The sequence below is a fragment of the Dermochelys coriacea genome, chromosome 10, assembly GCF_009764565.3.
Source record: "Dermochelys coriacea isolate rDerCor1 chromosome 10, rDerCor1.pri.v4, whole genome shotgun sequence".
NCBI lineage: Eukaryota > Metazoa > Chordata > Testudines > Dermochelyidae > Dermochelys > Dermochelys coriacea.
Genome location: NC_050077.1, coordinates 66,012,764 through 66,038,861, shown reverse-complemented (window position 1 = coordinate 66,038,861; position 26,098 = coordinate 66,012,764). Strand labels below are relative to the sequence as shown.

The following is a 26,098-nucleotide window of genomic DNA, read 5'->3' as shown; positions in this document are numbered from 1 at the left end:
GTCCCACGCTGATGAGTAAGGGATACATTTATTTATTTCATATACATTTATTTCCAGTATTATCTTGTGAATTCTGGCATATGTAAGCTGATTTCTGATTCTAAAATCAGAGCCTCTATTTCCTTAGCCAGGTGAAACAATTTGCTTATCCAGAGAAGATCAAGACATTTTGCTCAAAACCCAGTTCCCCTCCTCATTAATTCTGTATCATGTTCACTGAAATTCTTCAAAACTTTGTACAGAACATCAAACCTCTTAACTATAAGAGTATGTTGTTCTTTAATGCATAGAGAATTTTTTGATCCTGTGAGTAGGTCTTTACTTGATATTTTATTTACTTAGTTTTCTAAGTAAGCATTCAGAGTTTTCACTAGTAAGATTTGCCTTGCAGCTAAATCTAATATATACATTTGGATGGTCACTCTTTTTACAAATCCTAGAGTTGAATAGTTTTGTCAAATTTCTTCTTCATATCTATTCCCAGTTAAAGGCTTCTAAGGATCTAAAGCAGGGGTGACCAACCTGTGGCTCCGGATCTGCATGTGGCTCTTCAGAGGTTAATATGCAGCTCCTTGAATAGGTACTGACTCCAGGGCTGGAACTACAGATGCTAACTTTCCAATGTGCCGGGCGGTGCTCACTGCTCAACCCCGGGCTCTGCCACAGGCCCTGCCCCCACTCCATCCCTTTCCCTGAGCCTGCCATGCTTTCACTCCTCCCCCCTCCCTTCCAGAGCCTCCTGCACATGTGAAACAGCTGATTGCGGGAGGCACTGAGTGGTGGGTCTGCCAGCGGGTGGGAAGCGCTGGAGGGCAGGAGCTGATGTGGGGGGCTGCTGACGTATTACTGTGGCTCTTTGGCAATGTACATTGGGAAAGTCTGGCTCCTTCTCAGACTGATCTGAAGTTCCTTAGCATCAGAGGCTAATCTTAAGAAAATCGCTTATTCTTTCATTCAAGTTTATTCATGAATGTACATAGCCTTTTTAAATGGTCTTCCTCTTATGTAACACTGCTAATGAGATTTAAGCCATAATTTAAAATATGCTAAATGATGACTTTATCATGGAAATTTGATTTTTACTAAAATCCTTGTTTTTCATTTCTTTACCAATGCTTATTTCTCCTTACCCACTCTTCACTCATGTAGGCCACTAATTGGATTTCAACAAATCTTTTAAAGTTTATGGAAAGACCAAGAGACTTTTGCAGTTGTATCAGTGTCTGTCAAAGTAGAACGTGAAAGGAATAATGATTTCTTAGAATTCCACTAATGATACTCATTTCTGGAGGTCTGAATGCTTGCTTCAGTAGAAAAATGAAATATCTTTAGTTTTATTATTTATTATTAGTATTGTTGCTAGAAGTCCCAGTCAGGGCCCCTTCTACTAAGCTTTTGTGCATCAACATCAAAAGACAGCCCCTGTTCTGAGAGCTTACAGCTGAATGCCTTTGGGGTCTGCTTTCACAGATGCTAAAGGCAAACATAGTCAGGTGGCACTTGGTGGTCAGTCCATTCTTTTTAATTCAGATTTCTTCCTGGGATACACATTTAGATAAATCTGTCCTTCACACCTTACAAATATACACATGCCTCATCTTGTTGCATGGCTATATCTTTTCAGTTTCAAAGAATGCAAACCTATAAGCCTACGTTGCCTTTTTCTTCCAATGGTCATTCTGCATAATGGCCAGCTATTTCTGTTGACCATGTAAAAGTGGTGACCCAGATGAGAGCTCTGTCCCATCACTTTGGGGGCAGCTTTCTCTCAGTATGACAAAGCCCTAGAAGACTGAGAACAGGCAACTGAATGACCTTTCAGAGGGACATGTGCGTGTTCCATTGCTATGCAGCCAAAGGCTGATGTCCTACAGCTGGTTGAGAGGATGTACAGCTATAAACTGGAACTCTGGACAGCTGAGGATGGTGTAATGTTTTTTTAATTTGTTGTTGCTGACTCACATGTTTGCAGATCAAGCCATTCTCTTTCCCATCAGCATTCCGTTGTGTGCAATTTGACTGCAAGAGAAGTTTAAAAAAAAAGGCAGCAAAATACAGTCTGACTATAGAAAAACTGCATATAAACGAAGCTGCAAACTGATCTCACCATAATAAAACTAGGTACATCAGTTTAATGATGGGGAGCCTCAACTGTGGTAGAGTTTTGGTACTTAGTTATATGAACTATCTAACATTTACAGAGAATTCTACTGGGTGACAGAGCCAGCTCTCCCCCTAAAATCTCCTTTAACACAAAGGGCTTTAAATACACTATCTCCTTCCCTGACAATCACCATACTTTATTTGGTGTTTTCTTCTAGGCAAGGCCTGGTGACCTGGTATCTTCCTCTAGCATCTTTGGTGGATAAACTCCCCTTCAGAGTCTGATTGTGGGTCACCAAGGAGATCTACTATACCCCTCAACTCATGACTGGGAGGGGAATAAGAAATAGTATCCCTCACATTATAGCACAGAATCACAAATTCCTGCTGCTCTATGCAGTTTTTTCCTGACTGGCTCAAAGACCGCACATAAACTATAACCATCCTTTCTGATAAAATGAGTCACAATGCCTTCTGCTAACTCTCCTGGCCACATGGGTTTCAGGAAACCAGATCTCGGACTGCAACTATTACTGATAACAATCAAACAATTCAGATTAAAATTAAAAGTAGTTAACATGAAAATTTTCCTCAACATATTCGGTAAGTCCCAGGGCAAGAAAATTGTGAAATTTAGCCAGGATATTTCATAAAGCTGATCCAACATCACAACTCTTTTTGTAAACTTGAAGAAAAAGGTAGTTTTTGACAAAATATATTTTGGTCTAAAATTTCTCCTAGGTCTAGTCTTTCTTATGATTTGTATAGCATTATTGCCAACACCAGATGGTGAAAAATCATGAATCAGACCCTAAGAAATCATGTGACTGGCTGCAAAATGATGATGATATTTTTTAAATAATTAATGTTTGGGGCTTATTTGCTTTCTGTTTTTTGAACTGTTAAGGTTTGTTTTCATAATTTTCTCTGAAATCACGATAGCTAGAAACTTACTTTTTTAATGCAGCCGAGTCATGTAATCACCTGACACAAGAATCAGGGTTTTAAGAAAAATATCAAATAGCCCAAGAATTGGCAACAAATTATGTATACAATGAAAAGTGGTTAAATGAGAGTTTTAGGGTGTGACCGGGGTGGGGAGCCAGCTTTTGTCGCACAATTAGGGTAAACTGCAAAGAATGGGGCAGACAGTCCTCATAAAGCTTGTGGATATTCCAATACTTAGATTTACCAAGCCAGCATAAAACAGCTTCTTTATGACCTTTCTGGTTACGCAGAAGACAACACAGTTCCCCCCCCCCCCAACGTGATCCAGTCTCAAGCCTCCATCCAGGTACTCACATCAAATATGATGAAAATTTTTGTAAATCTTGTTTCATCATATAAAAGAAAAGGATCTACCAATCCCAAAGGATCGGACACATTACCTCCCAGGTTATTGAATATTCCAGTTATTACCCAAATACATGCTACAGCCAATTCTTATTAACTAAACTAAAATTTTGTAAAAACAAAAGAGTATGGTTTAAAAGATCAATATACATACAGATATGAGTTCAATTTTTAAGATTCAGATTCATAGCAGAGATGGTGAGCTTTGTAGTTGCAAAGAATTCTTTTAAAAATAGTTCATAGGTTATAGTCCAATGTCCAAATATTATATTCAGGGCATACCAGCATAACTGGGACCTCAGTCTTGCGACTCAAACTTCCCCTGATGAAGTCTAAGCAGATATGAGATGACAGAATCGGGACCCAGGGATCTTTTATACAATTTCATGTCCTCTTTGACAAGTTGGGAGTTCCTCCGGGAACAAAAGGTAATTAGGATGACTTTGAAGGAGGTTCATCACCGGTACTTAACTATAGAAATTACAGGGCAATTTGCTTGTTCCTCTATCATTCACAGTATATTTCAAAGAGAGATGAATACTGAGATATCCTGGGTTTACAATTCATTTAAATGCTAGGATTTTTTTTATCTCTGAACTATTAGAATACAGCATAGACAGGGACTGTTGATTACATTGTCAACCCTACTCATACATATGTAAATACACAAAAACACAAACACTATGTCCCCACATGTCTTTTAAGTATTGTTTATTTTGCAGGATGTTTAACCCTTTCTAGCCATGCGTCACATAGGGATGGGTGAATATCCCCACTATTTGGATGATTTTGTATTCAGGGGCCCTAGTATTTGGGAAGTATTTGTAGGCCCAAAATAATCTGCTCCTCCTTGGTCCTGGGGAACAATGACTGGCCCACATTGTCTCTGGAGCTTTTTTCATGGAACTGGCAAAGCAGGCCTGCTTTGCGGTTTTACTAATTTTTGGAAACCAGGTGGGTGAAGTGATATTACCTCATCCCCCTTCTCTCACTAATATCCTGGGACAAACACAGCTACAACAACACTGCAAACAACAATGGAAATAATTTTCAAAGAAGCAGGCAGCTTGCCTAGCTTATCCATTCTGCAGTGTGGAAACCAGACAAACGCTTCCAGCTAAATTTTCTGCTGGCATAATTGCCAGGTTTCACACAGTTCTCTCAAATAGTTGTTTTTGTTTTAAAAAATATAGTGTGTATGTAATATTGTATGTGTGTGTTTATATTTATAAATTAGAAAGGTTAGTGTCTGATTATCTGCATTCTGTTTTTTAAGAATTTCAAGTTCAGGCATATTTTATACAAAATGTAATTGCCTATACATTTATAGGCTCTTCTGGCTGGCTGCAGAGACCAAAAGTCATGAGTAATGTAAAAATGCTATGTTGCAGAGCAGAAGACACAGCCCAAGGGAGATGGGGACAAAGATGGCTCTAAATCATAAGCTGTTCTCAGTTATACTGTGCCCCCCCCCCCCAATATGGGCTGCCTGTGGGTTGCTCTGCAGCTCCAAGTAGCTGCGAATCACCATAGCATACACTATGGAGACTGTTGTCCCACCCCTGACACACCTTCTCAGGCTCCTGACAGCTGCCACAACATGTGCTATGGCTGGTGAGGCCTGGACAGGGGAAATTCTCCCTAGGCTGCCTGAATGGCTTTTTCGCCCCTTTCCACCAGTGCTGCAGCGTACAGGGGCTATAGCCAGAATCTCCTCTAGTATGTTTTTAGTAGATTTTTATCCTAGTAGTATTATAAATTGTTGGCAAACATTACAAAGAATAATTGTTCTCTCTAACTGTTAATTAGTGTTCATAAAATGAGTCCAAAAAGGAACAAAGTGACATTCCCATAGCTGGATATTGTAAACCCCATGTTAAATATAAAGTAGAGCACTTTCTTATCAGTGAAGTTGTTTTCCCAGATATAGCTAGCAAGTGAGTTCTTTTAAAAAATAAAACAAAAAGAATAAAAAGCCAATAAACTGGAGACATAAGAGCATAGCTGGCTATGGTATTAGTTAAGAATTTAAACTTACTCTCTAGAGCTTTTGGCACAGGAACAAAAGGAAGATTTCAGATCACTTCAAGGTTGGGATAGTAAAATCCTCATCTGAACAGGTTAGGATGTCTCAGAAGATACAGTTTCATTCATAAACACAACATTACATGCTGCAATATTTCTTGAGTCTCAGTACTCAGTGTAAAATGTAAAGCAAGCACTATTTAGTTTATAACACATTTTAGGTAGATTTCCAAACTGAAATCTGTGATTTGCCTGCGAACAGCTGAAGCAAGACATCTCAACACATTAATTGCAGGGTCTATGAAAACACAAACAGGCAGTACATAATTCCTTGCAATATACAAAATCCAAGTGGCTTCTTAAAAAGTAATGCTACCCAGATCAACACCACCACCCAAGAGTGGGTGGTGATAGAAAACATCTGGCTCATTTTTTTCCTTTTGAGACACTCATTGAACATACAGTTATATAATCTGATTCAGTCACTCAGATTGTTCTGGTTCTACTGATGACAAATAATTCAGATTTTGGCATAACCTGAATTAGAACAGAATATTGGAATCACTGACTAACAGAAATAAGAGTTGAAAAAAACCTAGCAGATCATCTAGTCTATTTCCTATTAAACAAATCATGATGTTGTCTACAATAATTTACTTGTGTTGTCCAGTCTACTGTTCAAAATGTCCTTAGTTCCCTTTAGGGTGACCAGATGTTCCAATTTTATAGGGGCAGTCCCAATATTTGGGGCTTTTTCTTATATAAGCACCTATTAGCCCCCACCTCCTGTCCTATTTTTTCACATTTGCTATCTGGCCACCCTAGTCCCCTGGATCAACTATCAAAACTGTCCAAAAGTTTTTCCTGATAGTCAGTCTACTATTTCCTTGTCTTAACTTCATCTCATTCATGTAACTTCTAGTTACACATTTTACCAGCGTAAAAATCCCTTTTCTAGGATTAAATCCTGGCCCCAGTGAAGTCAATGGGAGTTTTGCAGTCTGCAAATCATATTTAGTAGTTTTTATTTATAGAACAAATTCTCTTCTTTGCTCCAAAGCACAATCTCTCTTCATATGCAGTTTTTTCTAGCATCATTTTACAGTCCATAAATAATAGTACTTACATTTCTACTGCTGATTATTTTAATATATGATGTATGATACAGACCAAATAAGGAACATATCTAACCACAACACATATGATACAATGCTAAGTCTTTCATCGGAATGCATCTGATGAAGTGAGCTGTAGCTCACGAAAGCTTATGCTCTAATAAATTTGTTAGTCTCTAAGGTGCCACAAGTACTCCTTTTCTTAATGCTAAGTCTATTGACTTGGTGGCAGGGGTGAAAGTAACTTAAAGGACATACTGGTACGCCGGAGTCCTGAGCAGGGACAGAGCCTCAAATGGAAGGGGCGTGGCCTCAACCAGAAGAAGCGGGGCCTGCGGAGCCCCAGGCCCTTTAAATTGCTGAAGGAGCCCCATGGGCTCCCAGCTGCCGCTGTTACCCTGGGGATCAGGCAGCAAGGCTCGGGCGGCGATTCCCTTTAAATTGCCGCTGGAGCCCCGCTGCCGGAGCTGTCGGTGATTTAAAGGGACCCGGGCTCCACTGCAGTAGCGGCGGCTGGAGCCCTGCGTCCTTTAAATCGCCGCCCGAGTCCCGCTGCCAGAGCCCCTGGGGTAGCGGCGGCGGCTGGGGTCTCTGGTGGTGATTTAAAGGACTCAGAGCTCCCAGCTGCCACTACTGCAGCGGAGCCCTGGGCCCTTTAAATCACTGACGGAGCCCCGAGGGCTACCCTGGTGCCCGGGGCTCTGGCAGAGATTTAAAGGGCCTGGGGCTCTGCTGCAGTAATGGCAGCTGGGAGCTCCAGGCCCTTTAAGTCACCACTGGAGTCCCGTCGCGCTCCGGCAGCAGGGCTCACATGGCGATTTAAAGGGCCTGGGGCTCCAGCCTCTGCCAGGAGCTCCAGGCCTTTTAAATCGCTGCCTGGGGAAGCCGGTCCAGTCCGGTGCACCAGCTCTTCCCTCTGCTTGGAGAATATAGTTCAGATAAATTCATTCCATACTATTATTTCTGCAGAACATGTGCCTCATTTATTGTGAAGGTTGGATGGTGTGTGGTAAATGAGACATATACATTCATTGAACATAAAAGATAAAAGGAAATATAGCTTTTCACCTTTATTCACTGTGCACTATCCAGATTTTTAATCAAATAATCATAGACATATCTGTATATCACAGTTCAATTAGTTCCACAAAATATATGATGACTTTAAATGGTTTGGGCATCTAGGAGTAAGTAGTTTTTCTAGAGGTATCATAGTCTTTAGCTGTGCTTTGGCTGTACAGTTTCACAGTGGAACTGGACAAAATAGCATCAGGAACAAATGAGAGAGAGAATTTCAGTCAGTCCTCGGTTACAGAAAGGGGCTATCATACCTCAGGTAATAGTAACTGTAGCCAACTTTCTTCTATTTTATTTTGCTTTATTTGTTTGATTTTTACACTTGTGTTTTTGTCTAATCATATTTTCCAGATTCAAAATCAAATCTGCTTCTTCACTGATGGTTTCAAATGTTATAAGGGAAATTAAATCAACCGTTACCCTTATGAGTCCCATGCTACAAACACTTTACTCATCTGAATAGTCCCATTGAAGTCACTGAGAATATTCTTGTTTGTAAAGTTACACACGTGTTTTCAGGATTAGGAGCTTAGAAATTCCATAAACCACCAAATTCTGTAATTTAGATGTATTTGTAAAGAGCACTAAACTCAGGCATGTGGCTTAAAATTTTTACTGTAGTTCTATGACTTCTTATTTTTGTTGACAATGATTTTTTTCCCCAAAAGTATATTATCACAGTATTATAGATGTTGGGCCTCAAGCACTGATTCCAATAGGAAGTAAGACTGCTCATCACTTCACAGGAAGCACTTAACATCTTGCAGGATCTTGGCTTTTAAAAGTAATAATACAAATGCATTCCCCAAAGAGCATTTTCAAGTACTCCTTTATTTGTACTTTAAAAGTGAGTATAGTCTTTCACTTTTCAATGAAAGATATAATAAAATATTCCCTTATTCTCTGACATTTCTGAAACCATGAAAACTTTCAGTCAGTCAACTGAAGAGATTTTTTTTGGAGAGCTCAGGGAGAAGAGATACATCAGTGGGAGCTTTGCGTGTGCAAGAAATGTAGGTTTGGTCCCTTATGTTGTTTGATTACCCTCAGGCTCCTGGCCTTTAGATTGAAAACAAGACATTAAAGAGCTGGTTTGGGGCACCTACACTTTCCTCCCGCTGTTTTTGTTTCTTCAGTAATCACCAAAAAAGTTCTTTCTAGTTTATGATTTGTTTTACATATTTATGTACAGGTATTTGGACACATAGGACTGAATTTTGTGGGGCTATTTTTACCTGGGCTGAACAGGTGATCTTTTGCTTCTAGCCATGTTTAGTAGATGACCACCTTTTGGGATAGGTCTCAGTTCCTTTAAGAGATTACTTAAATGTCACAGTAAACACCTTGGATCCAGTTCCTCCCCTTCTCTCTCACAAAGGGAGTTAATAGGATGCTACTAACACCATTTGAAACCAAAGTTACTCACATCCTACAGGTAGAGAGAAGGGTGCCAGAATTATAGGCTGCACATTTTACTGATGTGATCACAACTTGGGCTTGTTTTCACTACCGGGGAGATCAATGCTGCTGCAGTCAATACTGCAATTGATGGCAGAGCGCCCTCCGGTTGACTCCAGTACTCCAGCTCCCCAAGAAGAGTAAGGTAAGTTGACCGGAGAGCGTCTTCCATCGATGCAGCACAGTGAAGACACCAGGGTAAATCAACCTAAGCTACGTCGACTCCAGCTACGTTATTCACGAAGCTGGAGTAGCGTAACTTAGGTTGACTTACCCTGATAATGAAGTCAATCTTGAAAATCTGTTAGGGTGAATTTTGAGAGAACAACAGCAATTAGTCATAGTAAAATCATCAAAAGTCATGGAATAATTGTAAAGATATAGAAAAGTTATGCTTATGTTTTATATTAATCAAATTACTTATGTGAACTCAGGACCTTTAAAGTTACATTAAGTTCAGCTATAAAGTGTTTGTTTGCTTGAGTACTCAGTCACATTTTTCCTTCTTTCTTTCTTTTTAATCCAATCCTCTCATAAACCCACATACTTCCTGACTGTTTCATTAGCAAAGAGTGAAGATCACAATGCACTCACCTGTTATAAATCAGCGAAGGTGTATTTATTTCAATGACACTATTATGATTCACTCCAGCTGGGGATCTGGCCCAGAATGTATATGGGGGAGACAAGGGGAAAGGCAATTATGACACATGCTTGTCCACCAGTATTGCAACAACTGCTGGTAGCTAAGATAATGTATGGCAAGCCAAAAGGAGGAAGAAGTTACAAAGCAGCTGCACTTCGTAGAATGCTCCCATTGAAAAGTGGCATAACATTTTTATTAAATTACACATGAATTAATTATTGAGCACATAAGCATCAACTTCAGCAGATCAGATGACACATGTTTCCAGCTGTCTGGAGCTTTCCTGGCTTCCCCTGATGCCTGAGAATTTCTTCCCACTATTGATTTCACTGCCATAGAGCTGGAACAGAGTGAGGCTGCCATTGCATGGTGCCATCACAAACAGATGCATCAGCCCCCATTGACTACCAAGTGTGAAGCAGATTGTCAGAGCTGCACTCGGTCTCTGCAGCTTCCCTGCCAGTACTCTGCACATTTACCCTGTCCTTCAAGCAGTGTTGTTGGAGCAAAGTATATCTTGAAAATATATTTCCCTTAGAAACATATTTAATATAAATGTTTCTTTAGCCCATCTACCAGTCCTCACAAGGGGGGTTGCATTCTTTCTTGTCTCTACTGGTGGGGGGCAGATGAAATGGGACTGAGAAGTAGTATCTACTCAACACTTTGAGATCTTCAGATAAGATACTAGCTTCTGATATTCCTTTGCTCACAGCAGTGTTGTAAGGAAAATCTCATTGTATGTGAGGTGCTCAGATACTATTCACAAATTTTAATTATATCATCTAGACTGAGCTTGTGACACAGGCTTACTCAGTTATCTTTGTACTGAGCCCAGCAACTTACAGTATGTTTCACTAAAGCCTATCTTCCAAAAAGGCATCCTGTCTTGTTCTGGAGACATCAAGAGATGGAAAATCCACCACTTCCCATGGTAGTTTGCTCTAGTGTGTCACCTTCACTGTTAAAAAAAAAATGTCTCTTATTCCTCATTTGAATTTGTCTGGCTTTAATTTCCAGACCATGGTTCTTGTGCTTTTCTCCACTAGGTTAAAGAGCCCTTTCATATGTGCTATTTTCTCCCTGTGAAGGTACTTATTCACTGTAATCAAGATGATTATGAACACTGACGGAAAATCTATAAAATCAAGGGATGGGAGCTTTTGTGTGAGTAAGGACTGCAGAATATGGCTTTAGAGGTTGATTTTAAAACAAAATAGTAATATCTTATGTCCTCTGTTTCCCTATTACTTTCCCTTTTCAGTTCCCTTGGTTGTTCAGCAGCAATATCTAGGAGTGAGGGTAAAGTGTCAGTGCTGTTGCTGACCAGTGCACTAGTCTAGTGCTGTCACCTCGGAGGAGTGGTATAGCAGTTTGTTCAACTTTTTGCCTATACCTTGATGATTAGCGAACCAGTTTGCATAAAATCATAACCAGCCTAAACCTTCTCCTAAAATTCTAAACTAAATCCTAAAGCATCATATTTTTTAAAAAAATGTAAATCTCTCTATTAAAATGCTTTTCTTGTTTTGACTGGAATTGGAAATACAGAAATACCTTGAGAACCATCATGAGAAACCAGGACATGCTAGAAATCTCGCAAGAAAATCCCACAATATTTCCAGACCAATTTCCAGACAAGGGAAGAAGAGTGAATATGAATAAAACTTCAGTTAAAAATTCAGAGTGTTTGTTATGTAACCAGACTCAATCTCAGAGCCTTTTTTGATTTACCGCAATCCCTATCAGACATATTGCATGCTCATATATTCCTTCATTTGCACACAACCACAGTCTTTCATGCACAGACATTTCCTTACTCACAAATTCACTGGCCCAAATTCAACCTTGGTGTAAGCAAGCCTACCTCCATTGAAGTGAATAAATCTCCACCTGCTTACATCAAGGTTAACATTAGCTCATTTGCTCTAACCTACATGTTAGGTAACTCACAAACACATTATTTGCATTCTATGAGAGAGAATGCTTGGAAAAGACCATCACTCAAAAAAGACTGTGAAATTAAATGTCGTTCACGAGATCTGACCTGAATCTGCCATTTTCTCAACTTGAAGCAAAATAACAGCACCTTTACATTCCTTTGAAAATGTCAGCCTTAATTGATATTGTGTGGAATTTTCAAAAGTCAATTAGGACCACATTTGTAAAGGTATTTAAACACCTAAAAATGCAGATTTTGAAAATGCCACTAGGCCCCAGTGAGTTTCTATTTGCATCTTTAGGCACCTAAATACCTTTAAAATCTGATCCTAGGGAATTAGGAGCACAAATCAAAGGTGTATCAAGCGTTTTTCAAGAAAACTCACCATTAAGACAATAAAAATAAATCCAAATCATTAATAAAGTCAATATGCCATAATACAGCCCTGTTAAATAAAGTGGTTTGAAATTTACATTAAAAGAGACTATTTCCGTCTCTCCACAGACTAAGGAGGGCCCTAGTACTACACATAGTACAGACTAAGGAGGGCATTCCGTAACCTTGAGGTTGCAGAAACAAAGATGTGGAAAATACCTGTTAGTCCTATCAACTATGAGCTCTAACAGTTCATTATTTTGGACCTCATAGGACCACATGTAATATATCTGAATGCTATGACTATATACTATAAAGTATCTGCCACTAATCTGTTAAGGGATTTAAACTTAATCCATGGCCACACTGGCAGCCATATCATCAGGTAGGCGGAATTCCATGTGCCCATCCTTGACAATAAATGAGCCCACTTTTTTGGTAGTTTACAGTATAGTGCATTGATATACTCACAAAGGCATCAAACTCTGTCACATCAACTGTAGAGACAGAAGACTGGATTCTGCTTATATTCTTAAAAATGGTAAAAACCCTCCTATGACAGCAGCTAACACTGAATAGTGTACTAAGTACTATACAGCTTCAGATTGGGGAGCTTTGGGAATGCCCCTCTCCTCTCATTTCCTCCCTGTCACAACTGGCACAATTCTTGACTTGCCTTTAGCATCTATTGATGTCATGAGATTTTAATGATCTCCACACTGGAGATCACTGTATAATCATGTATCATGTACATTGTATAATGTATAAGCAAACAAGTGTGTGGTGTGGTAGGGAAGCGGGAGTGAGGGGTGGTACAGCCTTCATCCCACAATGTTTTTGGATATATTCTGGTATTCACATGAGTTGCAAATGTTTCATTGCAGAAACACTTTTACATAAATATAGTTGGATTTCTGCCCGCTGAAGTGATAGTTTATAACATCAACAATCTGTAAGTCAAAAATTTTGGGGAAAATATTTTATATGTAATCTCTAACATTTGTGTGTAATTTTACATGGCTGTATTTTTTATATACAGAAATTCAGACTTGTACACACAAACTGTATTTGCATCTGAAGTAAATGTTTTATTATTGGTATTACAGTAGCACTGAAGAGTTTCAGTTAAAGATTTTTTTGAATTAAACCTACAAAAGGTACATACAGTACAACCTCAGAGTTACAAATACCTCGGGTGTGGAGGTTGGTTGTAACTCTGAAATGTTCATAACATTGAATGTTATGGTTGTTTACAACTGAACATTGACTTAGTACAGCTTTGAAACTTCAACATGCAGAAGAAAAATGCTGCCCCCCCTTTTTTTTTAGTAGTTTACGTTTCGTTTAAGACAGTACTGTACTATATTTGCTTTTGGGGGGTGGGGGCGGTCTCTGCTGCTACCTGATTGAATACTTCTGGTTCCAAATGAGGTGTGTGGTTGACTGGTCAGTTCATAACTCTTGTGTTTGTAACTCTGAAGTTCTACTGTATATTGGTTATGTTTTAGTGCGTTGGACTTTAAGTACCAAATCCTGGTCCTACTGAAATCACTTCACTTTAAGTGGGATTAGGATTTGGCCCATAAAGGGAAATCCTCTTCCAGGTGCTCAGATCTGGGATGTGAGAAGGTGATTATTTTCCCAAGGGCATAAGATAATACTGGAGATACTCTGTAGAGGCATTAGTATGCCCTTTTTTAGAGTGAATGGAGTGGTAGTAGGCCTGGAAAATATTCATATCGTAAACCCTCCGACACAATCCATGTTCTTCTCTTGTCCTGCCCCCACTCACTCACTGCACACTGGATGCTCAGCCCATCCATACCAGAGATGGTTAGTTGAGGGAATTAGTAAGTCAACAATAACTACAGAAATTAAATAATATATCAACATCTGATATTTTGTTTAGCTGATATGGAGATTTATATTTAAAAAGAAGTACTTCAACAATTAACAACTTTAAGTATTGTAGTACTGTGATGTATCATGTCATCCTCAACTCAAGGGGAAAAAACCCCACAGAATTGGAGCCATTTTGAAAAAAGCTATTTATGTTCATTGTTTGTTTCTTGGATTTGGTTCATGTAGTGTCCTCTGGAATGCTGACAAGACTGTACTGTTTGCTTTCTTTCATTCTTTTCATATTCTGTTTGACATTATTTCATAAAATTAACATTTTTAAGAGACATAACTTATTTACAAATCTGGGCCAAACTCTGTTTCCTTTTGTACTCATTGGAGTTTGGTATTAGCATTTGAGGACAGAGGATCAAACCTTCTTTTGAGAGTTGAATCAGGCACTGTGGGCAGGTAGAGCCCTGCAGGCTATCCTTAAAGGGTTTAGGACTATATTTTAAATTATTACCACTAATCATCATCATCTTTGATAGCCTTCCCCCCAAACACACACATAAATATCTTTTAACTTAATCTAAAATCAAACTGAAATTGATTTAAAATGTATTTAATTCTTTTCTGAATTTCTCTAATATTTCAGGTAAATGTTAAAACCATATGTTGATTATCCTCAAATCCTAACTTAAAATCTTGGGAGAAAACCCTGACCTTTCTAATAAAACTATTACTTTTATTTAGCTAGTCTGTAAACTCTTAGATTAGCGTATTAAAAATTTAAATGTACCCACACTCTTTGGTATCTTACACAAACATTTGTCTGAAGACTGAACATAAAAGCATTTTTCTAGTCACTTACTCTAAATGGGTGTAATGTTGCATAAGTAAATTTATATGACTGAAATTCTGAGAATAAAGAAGTTACAAATTACTTTGTATTCACTATAAATCCTATTGGAATTAGATTGTTATTTAACACATGGATTAGAAGAATACATACAAAGAAAACTGCACAAACAACCCTTAATGTTACATAGTAGCTATTTACAGATTTTTCTTCTGCAATAATTGTACTGTAACTGGAGTTTCCACTGCTCGATGTTCATTATAATTCACAGATGCCCGCTACTTAGTATTATAATAGTGAAGCTTTTCCGTGTATTATTTATTAAGAATTTTCATGTTAGACAAGGTCACCCATAGTGTATTAAATGCACTTGCTGTAGTATCAGATTCATATTTTTAAATGCAGAGTGACAACTTTTGGCCTACTTAAGTCAAACAAACTATCACTGGTATTGTTTCATGGTTCCAACAGTATGCTTTTGAGAATTATTAAATTGAAGTCTTTATATGCAGTGATTTAGAATCTCTGGCTCCTTTGTGCCACTCCAACAGCACAAAGGGACTAGAAACTGTCCAGGTGTCCCCAGCAGTTTGAGGTGAACTGCAGCAGGCATGCAGCTGGCATAGCTGACTCCTACATTACCTTCTCTGAAACCACTAGCACAGAGGGCATATCAAGGTGTTGTCAGCTATCCGCAGTTGGCAGATGGCCTTTTGAGGATGAAAGCAAGGCAGGATAAATAAATCTATGCTGGGTCTGGAGCCAGCATAGAATCAGCCGCACGATCGGGAGCTGTAGCTTGCATCCCCATTTTGCCCAGCTGAGGAGAAGCTGGGCTCAGCTGAGAATATGGGCCTGTAACTGCATTGTGAAAATAACAGACTTAAAATATTAAATATTTGGATAACCATATGAATGTTGTATTAACCTTCAGAATGAGATCACTAATGCATCATTTCACAATTCATGACCTCAAGCTCTTCAGTAATTACAATGTCCAATTATGTGAAGGTAACATTACTGTATGTTGTCCTATATCTTTTGTATTGGGGAGGACACTCCTCCAAGGCTCAAAGTTCATGTAGTTGTTTGGGGAAATTATGCTTTTCCTTTGTAATTTGTGCAAAAAGGGTCATTGTAAATTCCTCTGATATGTGGATAGGGTTACCCCTAAATTGAAAGGGGATATAGTTAGTGATAGTGAGCCAATAATATAAATTCATGAATAAAAACATTGTTTTTGTTGTTGAAATATCAGGCATGCAGTTTAATCTAGCCCCTAGGGAAATCTGTTTTGTGTAACTATGGAGACAATATGATCACTGGACAGAGACCTGAATTCTATTGCTTTATCATGTTGCAGACTGTGTAACCTTAGCCAACTCACTTAGGCACTTTAAAAAATATTATCTTAAGTGATTTAGGAGCGTAAGTTTCATTGACTTGCTGTTAGGTTTAGATAGTAAATCACATTTGAATATGGATTTATGCTCGTAAGTCACTTAGGTGCTTTTGAAAATGTATCCCTTAATACCTCCATACCTCAAAATTCTCAAAATTTAAAAAAAAATAAAAAGGGGGTGGGGAAATGAGAGGTGGGAATGATACTTCTTCATATTTGTAAAATGCTTGGAGATCTAATCCTGAAATGTTCTATTCATGTTTGTTAAAATGTTGCCAACGTTAGGGGGTCATATTGTCCCAGTGATAAAAGTGTTTTTGAACAATTTCTCCAGGGTGTCAGGAGACGATGATATGCGTTCCTTCACAAAGTTATTTTCTACTTTAATTTTCTAGCCAATGGGACTATTCATGTGCTTGAAGTTAAAACACATATTTAAGTGCTTTGGCTGGATCAGGTCCAGACTGTTCACAGGCGATTACTAGATCAAGTCTTTTCCCCCACATATATCAGAAGACACCTGGATAATTCTAGGATTGGGGCATGTAATACTAATGTTACCTTTTTTGTTTAAACCAGCATCCGATGAATATTTCCTGTTTTCCCCCCTGTTCCTTTAGAATCTGGATGGAAGTGTAATTTCAGAAACTGTCACATTAAGTAGTTCATACTATACCCCCAAAATAGAACAGAACAATACAATAGATTTATTCAAATTAAAGACAAAACAATAATTCAGTGCAAAATGTGTTAATTTACATCGTTCCCTTAATTCCTAGAAAAGTGTGGTGATTATCAAATCTTTTTGCATTTGCCATTATACTCTCTAAACTGATGGCTACAACCGATATATTTCTCAAGTCACATAGAAAAGCAGCCAAAAAAATGAAGGCATGTCCGCTTGAGTCAAATATATTCAATCAAGTAGTCTATGCATCGGTTAATTTATTAATTTGGACATTCAAGTGTCTATACTTTAATTCCAGAATGTAATTGCTAAGTTGATATGTTTACTAGATAGATGAATTGACCACTTTGGAATAGTGTTCTTGCAATCATATATTTTGACATAAGTCTTAAGAAATAAATTTGATTGTTTTCCCTTTCTCAAATGCCTAGATATAGTACTTCATATCTTGACATATGAAGATGAGAAAAGTGTGACTATATTGTGTGACAGGAATAAGAACAAACCTGCTAACTTTCAGATTTTGTGAGGCTTTTTATGACTTTCTGACACACTGGTTAAGAAACTCTTCTTGCTTGTTTTTCCGTCCTCTCTTTGGATCTAATGCCATTTATGGAAAGGAGGGGAATGACTGGCTCATTGCCTAAAACAGAGTAGGCAGGTTTATAGATAGAATTTTTGTTGTTATATTTGTGGCTTTCCCAAGAAATTTAATATAATATAAAAATACTATTATTAGTTAGTAAATGTCAGCAAGATGTATCAAATACAATACAACCTGTACTGATGGATCACAATTTACTAAAGTAAACAGAATGTCTCAAAGCTAAATTATGTGAAGACAGATGGAGTTGCTTTGTGGAATAGAAGTTGGAAAGTTATTATTTACTAAGAAAAATAATGCAGAAAGCCAACCATCCATTACAAATCATTGAGAACAGAGTCAAATTTTATCCACAGCTTTTTGCTTTTAATTTTCAAAGTGTCTTCTAGATCATTTAAATTGCTTAGTGCAATTTTAGGAATACACTAATGCTGTAAGTGCAGCAGCCATTATATGGCATGCTTGGCAATAGCTTGGATATATTAGACATTACTACCTGTTTGGTGGGTTTTTTGGGGGGGCTATTTGGGAGATCCTTAATTTCTATTAGGACTGCTATTAGAAAAATGTAAAAGGCTTCATGTAAAAGGGTAGCCTGCCCCTTTAAGAGCCAGAAGGCCTTGGGCCAGTCAGCCCTGTTGAACTGTTCAGTTAGTTGTACCCTGCTACACCTATGCAGGGTGTGGGACTTAAAAGGAGGAAGAGGAAGCAGGTAGGAAGTTCTAGGGACATGCTACTAGAGTCCCCTGGAGGCTTGGGGAAAGAGCTGGCATATGTGTTCTGTAGCTAGCACAGAGGTGGAAGATAAGCCAAAGAGGAGAAAAAGCCCTAAGGATTAACAAGTTAGGGGGAAGCTAGCCTCCAGAGGAGCAAGTTGTGGCAGGCAACAGTCTGTCAGAAGAGTGGGAAAAGGACTCTGTAGAGCCTGAGTAGTAGTGAACTTAGTCTCTAAGGTGCCACAAGTACTCCTTTTCTTTTTGCGAATACAGACTAACACGGCTGCTACTCTGAAACCTGTCTGAAAAGGGTTACTTGAAACTTTAGAGACAGCCTGGGTGGGGCAGAATGCCCTGGCTGAGGAGGAGTGCAGATAGGCTACCTCCAATATGAGGTGAGAAAACAGGCTTAAGCTAGGAACTGATTAAGCACTAAGACCTGCTGGAGGCCCTTAGTAGGAGAACGGACCTGATCTGGATGTTTGGTTGATTGCAGCATAGGTGCTGCCAGACAGACAGTGAGACAGGCTATTGCTGCTGGGAGTCTGCTTATAAAGAAGGTTACTGAGCCTGAGCTCCTCATAGGCTGCAAGTTCTTTTATTTTGATGCTTTTGTCCTTTTTGACCCCAGAAGGAGTTGAATATCTTAAAGTGGCTTGGCTTAAGACTGTTGTGGGGAAACTGATGGAGCACTGCAATGTTGGGCCTTGCTGCAAAGGGGTACTCGAAGAGGGTGAGTCTTGTAAAAACTTTGTCTTGGTGGAGGATGGTTTTTGTAACTAGCTAGTTTAGGAGCGGCTCTATGAAGTTGCACGAAACTTGGTTGTTTGATTTTATTTATTTATTTATTTTTGGTAGCTAATCGTAAAATACCTATGTGCATGGGACCCATTTACTTGTCATAGATACGCTTAATCTGTTGCCAAAGGTTGTTTCAGTGGTCAGTAAAGTAAGCATTAGGAGGGCTCCAAAGAGGTGAAATCATTTGAGCTATGAAGTCCAAGCAATCACAGATGCATGGTCCTTCCTCATTATCACACTCCCCACCAAACTATTAGGCCACTATGAAGACCCGACCTGCAGTCCTAGTGACTGAAGCTGCATTTCTGAAATGCTATTCTCTAACACTGGTGGTACCCCCTGCGTGTGAAGCCTAAATGTTGTGGAGGGTCTTGCCTTTGACTTTCTCACCAGACTGAATTGTGCCTTTGCTCATAAAGTGACCTTAGAAGCAAACCACTCTGCTATAAAACATAGCCAGTGGATAATACATAGTAACAAACATTATTTGCCAAACTACACACAGCTGCTGCCTCTAAATCAACCTAAGCCCCACCAATAACCTATAGAGATTCAACTACTCAAAAATGGCCTGGAGTGAGTTTTTTCTCTATATATCATCTAGTGTGCTATGTGTCAATTGCTGGGTGGTTCTGTGAATAGTGCAAGCAACTGTGACAGGAGGAAGCAAGCGTGGGGTTGGAGTAACTTGGCTAGCAAAAGTGATAAGTCAATACTGTGAGTATCATGTTCACTCTGTGGGGTTCAGTTTTCACTCTCAACCTCCTTCAGAACTCCTGTCAGAGGGTGCGGCTTTTGTTTCCACCAGGTCTTTATGACAGAAGCGGCATTAGGGAGGAACTGAATTAATGCCTCCTTTGGCTATCCTGCCCTCCTCTTAAGCCAATATCACCTTTTTTTTCTTTTTTTCTTAAAGTTCCACATTTGCCCATTCATCATTTATAACTGTGAACACGAGGAGGCAATTTAGAGCTCAATGATCCTATTTTTCCCATGAGCAGCTGTAGGCTTTACAAACACTAGAGATGCATATGTAAATTTGGCAGGTGCAACATTTGAAAATTTGTTCCTAGGATTTCAATCCTAGATAGGAAATTGCATAGATAACAGATTCCAGGAATCAGTGGTAATACTATTGATTTACACACAGACAGTACTGTACACAGCCACTTAAATATTTAAATGTCAAATTTTAAAAATTGGAATCAATTCACTATTCTAAAATTGCTAGATTACTAGTGCAAACTCAATTCCCATTAGTTGTAGTTTTTGAGAACATTGCCTTATAATTATAAATGTGTCATGCATGCAGTTCCAATGTATCAAGAATACAAAGACAGACAAAGTTTGATCAGCTTCTTTTCAAAGTCTATAGTACCTCCCTGTGTCTATTAACACATTTTAAAGCAAGCTAGATGTGGAAGAAATGGAAGTAAAGTGAGGCATGTTTATTAAAAATTCTTCTGTGAAAAAATATTTAAAAGCTCATGTAGCAATGCAGGGGATTTTTTGTTATCCAAAAACTTAACTAGTCTGTTTACCCAAATGTACTAAGTTTGGATTAAACTGATGATTGTTGCTGCCTCTGAAGCAGATATTCTTTTGGTTACAAGCGTTATGAAAGTGGGCACAATCCTTGTTTACACTTATGGTTACACATTGATTTATTAACACCCTGACTGATTTCCTTTGGATGATATTCTGCTTAAAAAAAATCATATACACCTCTACCCCGATTTAACGCGGTCCTCGGGAGCCAAAAAATCTTACCGCGTTATAGGTTAAACCGCGTTATATCGGCAGAGGGATTAGAGTGTATAAAGAAATAATGTGCTTTGAAATTTTACTAGGAAAGATATATTTTTATTCCTTTAGGATAAAAATATTTGTAAACTTGCGAATGAAATCATTTTTGTTAGTAGGGGCAGAGGGTCTCGGGTGGGGGCGCAGGAGGGAGGCAGGAGCGGAGGGAAGCGGCAGCAGCAGCAGCAAAACCGCCCAGCTCAGCAGAGCATGCAGCACACACTGGCCAGGGTTTGGGAGGGAGGCAGGAGCTGAGCGAAGTGGCGGAGGCAGTGGTGGCAAAACTGCCCAGCTCAGCGGAGTGCGCAGCACCCCATGTCCAGGGCACGGGAGGCACGGAGCCGGGGCCGGGGCACGGACCTGCTCCCTCTGGCTGTAGGCACCCGGGCTGGGGCATGAATTTCCAGCCATGAGCCACCCCCAGGTCACCGCAGCTTGGCTGAGCCCTGCCATGCTGCCCCTGCATGTCTGAATCGACCCTTGTTCCCCTCCCCCCGCATGGCCCCATTATCCAACCCCTGGGCCCCAGCCCGGCAGCCTTAACATGCCACTCAGAGCAGCATGTGGGAGCCAGACATGCTGATCCGCTGGAGGGCACAGCCCCACCCTCCAGAGCACTGCTTTACCGCATTATATCTGAATTCGCGTTATATTGGACCGCGTTATATCGGGGTAGAGGTGTAGCATGTTTTTTGTTAAACTAAATGTCTGGATCATGTTGTCCTGCCAGCCTATTGTTTTAGCTTTAAGTGTCAAATTTCCAATATAAGATTATGCCTACTTAACCATCCCCATATTCTCTGAGTATCATAGCAGAGCTACTAAATCCAGTTAAAAATTGCTTATGCTTACAAACATTAAATTAAGCTTAGAAGGTCAAGTGAAAACCCAGATTCTTTCCTGCTTCCCATTCCCAAAGCAAATGCTAGTTACAACAAATTAAATCCAATCCTATAACCTTACATACACTGGTAAAAATAGGAGCCATATTTCACTGCCAGTGGTAGCAACCTTGGAAGCTGTTGTGTAGACAGAACTCCATCATTTTACCTGGCTTTTGGCTAGCCCTATTTAGCCTACAGGAGCACAGTGTATACTACAGTTGCTGCTATTTCTACCACAGGTGGACTGCATCAGTGGGTACTAGCATTGAATTACAGCTCCCATTAGAGCCAGTTGAAATGCAAGCTATGGTTACACAGGCACAAAATCATAATTTATAGAAATATCCACAAGAAAAAGTGAGAAGCTGAGATACTGTGTCAAATGTTTGTATTATAATGCTGATCTCTAAACTAAATACAACATAGTGAAAATTGTATTAGCAAACACTTGCTAATGCCATGTTGTTCTCTACTATAATTTAATGACAATAATTTAAAATATTATTTCCAAGATAAAAAGGTCCAGCTCTTCAGATGGGGTAAATTGGCAAAGCTCCATTTACATTAATGAGGCTAGGCAAACATACACTAGCTGAGCAGCTAGATGGTTATGTTTAGAATACCTGAGTGTTCTGTTGATAAGTCCTATGAATATTAGGTTTAATTTAGTAAGCAGTACATGGGAGTTATGTGAACAAATCCCGTTATAAATTCAACTTCACCTTGTCCTTTGTTTCACAAGCAAAATGCATAACGTGTCAATAAGGCATATTGATTGCATCAGTATTTTTATTGCCTCTGTGTATTTTGCATGCAGTTGTCTGTGAAAATCCATTTCTAGCTTTTCAACACCAATTGTTACACACAACTTTTTCCATGCATACAAATGATGTAATGTGTTATGAAACTTGTAGTCTGACAATACAGCAGCTATAATTGTTTTCCTCTATTGTGCTCTTGCCATATGAAACTCACAGTTTCACTGTTAACATTTGTTTAATTTTTTTCTAACTTACTGTACCCTAGTCAGTTCATATGACACTTCCACCAGCTCATATAAAAATGAACAATAAAGTCAATATGGGCAACTGAAGTTCAGCTCTCAAATATAGCCCTAGATGGTCAATTATGCAAGAAAGCAATGTGCTATCCTAGGAAAATAATGTTCTTTACTTGCCCAAATTAATTCTGCAGTGATGAGGAAAATGTCCCACAGTATATTATTATGTGATACAGGTTTTAAAAAAAAATCACACAGCCCAATTTACTGAGTACTCAAAGATGCTACAAATCTAAAAATGTTACTTTCAGCAATTCAAACAACACAGCTAGTTTGAAGTGGCAAACAAGGTGATCCCATGCCTTTCAACAAAGACTATATTAGGAATCAAACTGACTACCAAAGTACTGTAATTTCTGTATAGCAATTGGAAAAATACTTATTGCATTGAGATACCAATTGAAACTGTACACTCCTCTGTCCAGACAGTAAATTAGGTTTCATTAAGCTATTTCCAGCTCCTGATTCAACATTTTAGTAAAAGGTATTTACTACATATAACACTTATTTTATTATCTACTTTTATAGGGCTTTTCATCCATAATATCAAAGATCTTTAAACCCCATTTTACAGATGGCAAAACAGAGAGAGATAAAATGACTTGCTTAAGGTCACTGAATAAGTAAGTTACAAAAACTGGAATAGATGTTAGGCCTCCTGAGACCCAATCCAGTGCCACAAGATCACATGTCCTCACAAAATGGAGAAATGTCATTTAATTCCATGTATTTTCCTAGAAAAGGTCAGCCCAGTGCGGTAATGTGAGATGTTGAACCAAGATAATTTAACAGACTGTAAACATTGACAAATATGGCAAGGTTGAGAAGAGGCAAAGTAATTTATCCTTTTAAAAAACCATGTAAAAATAAATATTTTTTTATCCACACTAGCAATAATAAAATTTAATTCAAAGATGCTTCCACTTTCCACTTCCTTATGCAAGGAAGTACTTTACCCATTGATTTAAAAGAGAAACTACAATTTGTACATTTTTAGAAACACTTCAAGTTAAATTTTTAATTTTTTATAAGTAGACTGGTTCTGGAGTTGTTCAATAAGAGCGATTGTGAACTCTCCCAAGTGGAGCTGATACAATCTCTTCCACTTTCAAGGATGTTTTGAGGTGAGACAGAATATGATGGAGGACCAAACTCTTACTCAAAGTAGTGAGCAGTTTGGCTCAATATGACTTCTTATGTGAATAAGCATTTGCCAGTGAGAACAGGTAGTTCAAAATCTGAACTAGATTAAGGATAAAATTACCTGGCAATCATGGTGTTTTCTGGTTGTTGTTTCCTTAGATACAGTCATTCTATTATTGTACTTCAGATTATAATCTATGCCTTTTCTATACTAAATTTAGGATCAGATGTCTACAGATCAGCAGGAGATATTACAAGATGGTTCAGCCTTGTGTATCTTTTGTATCAGACTTGCTGGAACCATTGAAACCAGAGTTTCCATTTTTGGCAACGCCTACCACATCCAGTTCATATCATTTTATTCTATTGCCTGGCTGTACCGAAAGAAGGACAGGAGACATTTGACATGGGTTTAATCAGGCCTCAACTTTATTATTAGATGTCTGGGACTACCCAGCAGATAAAAGTATACAGTGCAGGTAACCCCATGTTTGTTCTGTAATTACATGGGGGCTTTTTACCAGCTCCCCCTCTTTTTTTCCATCAAGGTCCCTCCAGCAAATCCATTGCTGAAACCTTACCATCCACCACCCCTCGTAGGAAGGTTAAAGTGGGCTATAAAAATGGGGGGTTGGCTCCTTACCATACCAATCATAGGACTCCTCAAATACCCCCCATTCGTTCCTTTAGCGAATATGTCTTTTTAAATCCTTTCCCAAGCCATTTATTTGGTCACGGTACACTTTTTCCTATGGAGAACCTGCACTGGACCTCTGCCTTACACTTAAATAATGAGTTGCGACATATAGCCTACCGCCCTTCATGCCATGCATGAACAGAGCCCTTCCTGAGCCTGCTATCAGGAAGCCGAAAAAAACCAACTGTACCCAAGCCAGTATGATGGTAAGGGAAAAATTCCTTCCCAGCCCCCCTAAAAAAGGGGCAGCTAAGTGTAATGCCCACAGCAAGTCTTGACCAAACCTGGTATTTTACCATCTAAAGGAGAGGGAGGTTGGGTCCTGTTTCAGCCTGCTCTGTGTAAAAGTGAGGCTTCCAGTGCAGAGCTGCCCCTTTTAAAGCCTGCATTCCTAGGGGATGAGTCAGCGACCATGTTGACCCTTTTCAGCAGTTTTCATCTCCTCCCTCTTCCCCCCAGCCATAAAGCACTGTTCCTTGCATTCTGCCAGCCAGCCAAACACCACACCGCTGCTTAAAGGTGCAGGGCAGTTGTGTTAACAATGAAATCATGTTGGCTTTTTGTGTGTGTGGGTATACAATATGTAGCAGTTTGGTCCACTTCTAGATTAAATTTGTTAATTTTCAATGTGGCAGGGTTTAGAGTTGGGCTAGGCTAAGAGTTGGACTAGGTTAGGTTTCAGGTTGTATATGGGCTAGAATTTAGGTTTGATTAATGATGCTGAATCTTGTGTCGTGTTCTTATAAGATTTTGTGCAAAACAGTAGGAGTCTCACAAGGCCAAGTTTTTGTGTGACATTTCTGCCATTTTGTGCTAAGATCTGATTAAAACCTCATTTTTGTAGGAATTTTGTCCTCATCCAAAACAGAATGAGGGTGGTGGAGAAGGTACTTCTTGGTTTGAGAGGTGGCTTGATACAGGAAAGTCACATCTAAAAAATCTCTCACTTTTTTTTTTAAACGGTTATGATTCAAGATTCTGGGGAGGCTTTTGAAATAGTTAAGAAGCCATTTGTCCTTACAATGAAACTTCAAGACTAACAGAGCATGTAAATTCCTAGACCATCATCCAGTCCTAATTGTAAATCCTTTTAGACTGATTCAAAATAAGCTCTGTTTTTGGCTTCCATTTTGCACAAAAACTAATAAATCTGCAAGACTTCCATAATTAGAACTGAAATGATGGGACGATCAAGCAGTAATAAGGGGAAGCTAAATTTATTTCAAAAGGTAGCAGTTGATCACTAAGAGCGCTATCCCTCACCTCTCTGCTCCACTTGCTTGGTCTCATTCTATTACTGAGACAGGAATACCTCCTCAGTCTATATTTCATGTGCCAGTTTGTCTCTGAAATTAACTGAGAGAAATGTTTGACTGTTTACTAGGAGAAGGAAGGTACAGTAAATGGGTGTTGAAAGCAAAACTGAAATTAAATATTCTGAAGGGCTGAGACTTCTGCCTCACATTTGTCTTTTGATGATTATTTTAGTGTTCTAATGAGAGGCT

General features: G+C 39.0%; 2 protein-coding genes across 7 annotated transcripts in view; one reads left to right on the top strand and one right to left on the bottom strand.

Moving 5' to 3' along the window:
* The window catches only part of FGF7 (fibroblast growth factor 7), a 62,276-nt gene that overhangs the window by 30,777 nt on the left and 5,401 nt on the right, over positions 1-26,098 (bottom strand). The window lies entirely within an intron of this gene.
* LOC122456210 (protein FAM227B-like) overlaps positions 18,507-26,098 on the top strand; it is a 77,928-nt gene continuing 70,336 nt past the window's right edge. For 2 of the 4 annotated variants that reach the window (XM_043494625.1, XM_043494623.1), the window contains exon 1: positions 18,507-18,938. In XM_043494625.1, coding sequence (XP_043350560.1) covers positions 18,812-18,938 — 127 coding nt within the window. In that variant the 5' untranslated portion in view covers positions 18,507-18,811. The remainder of the gene's footprint in view (positions 18,939-26,098) is intronic. The other 2 variants (XM_043494624.1, XM_043494626.1) reach the window with 2 other exon arrangements.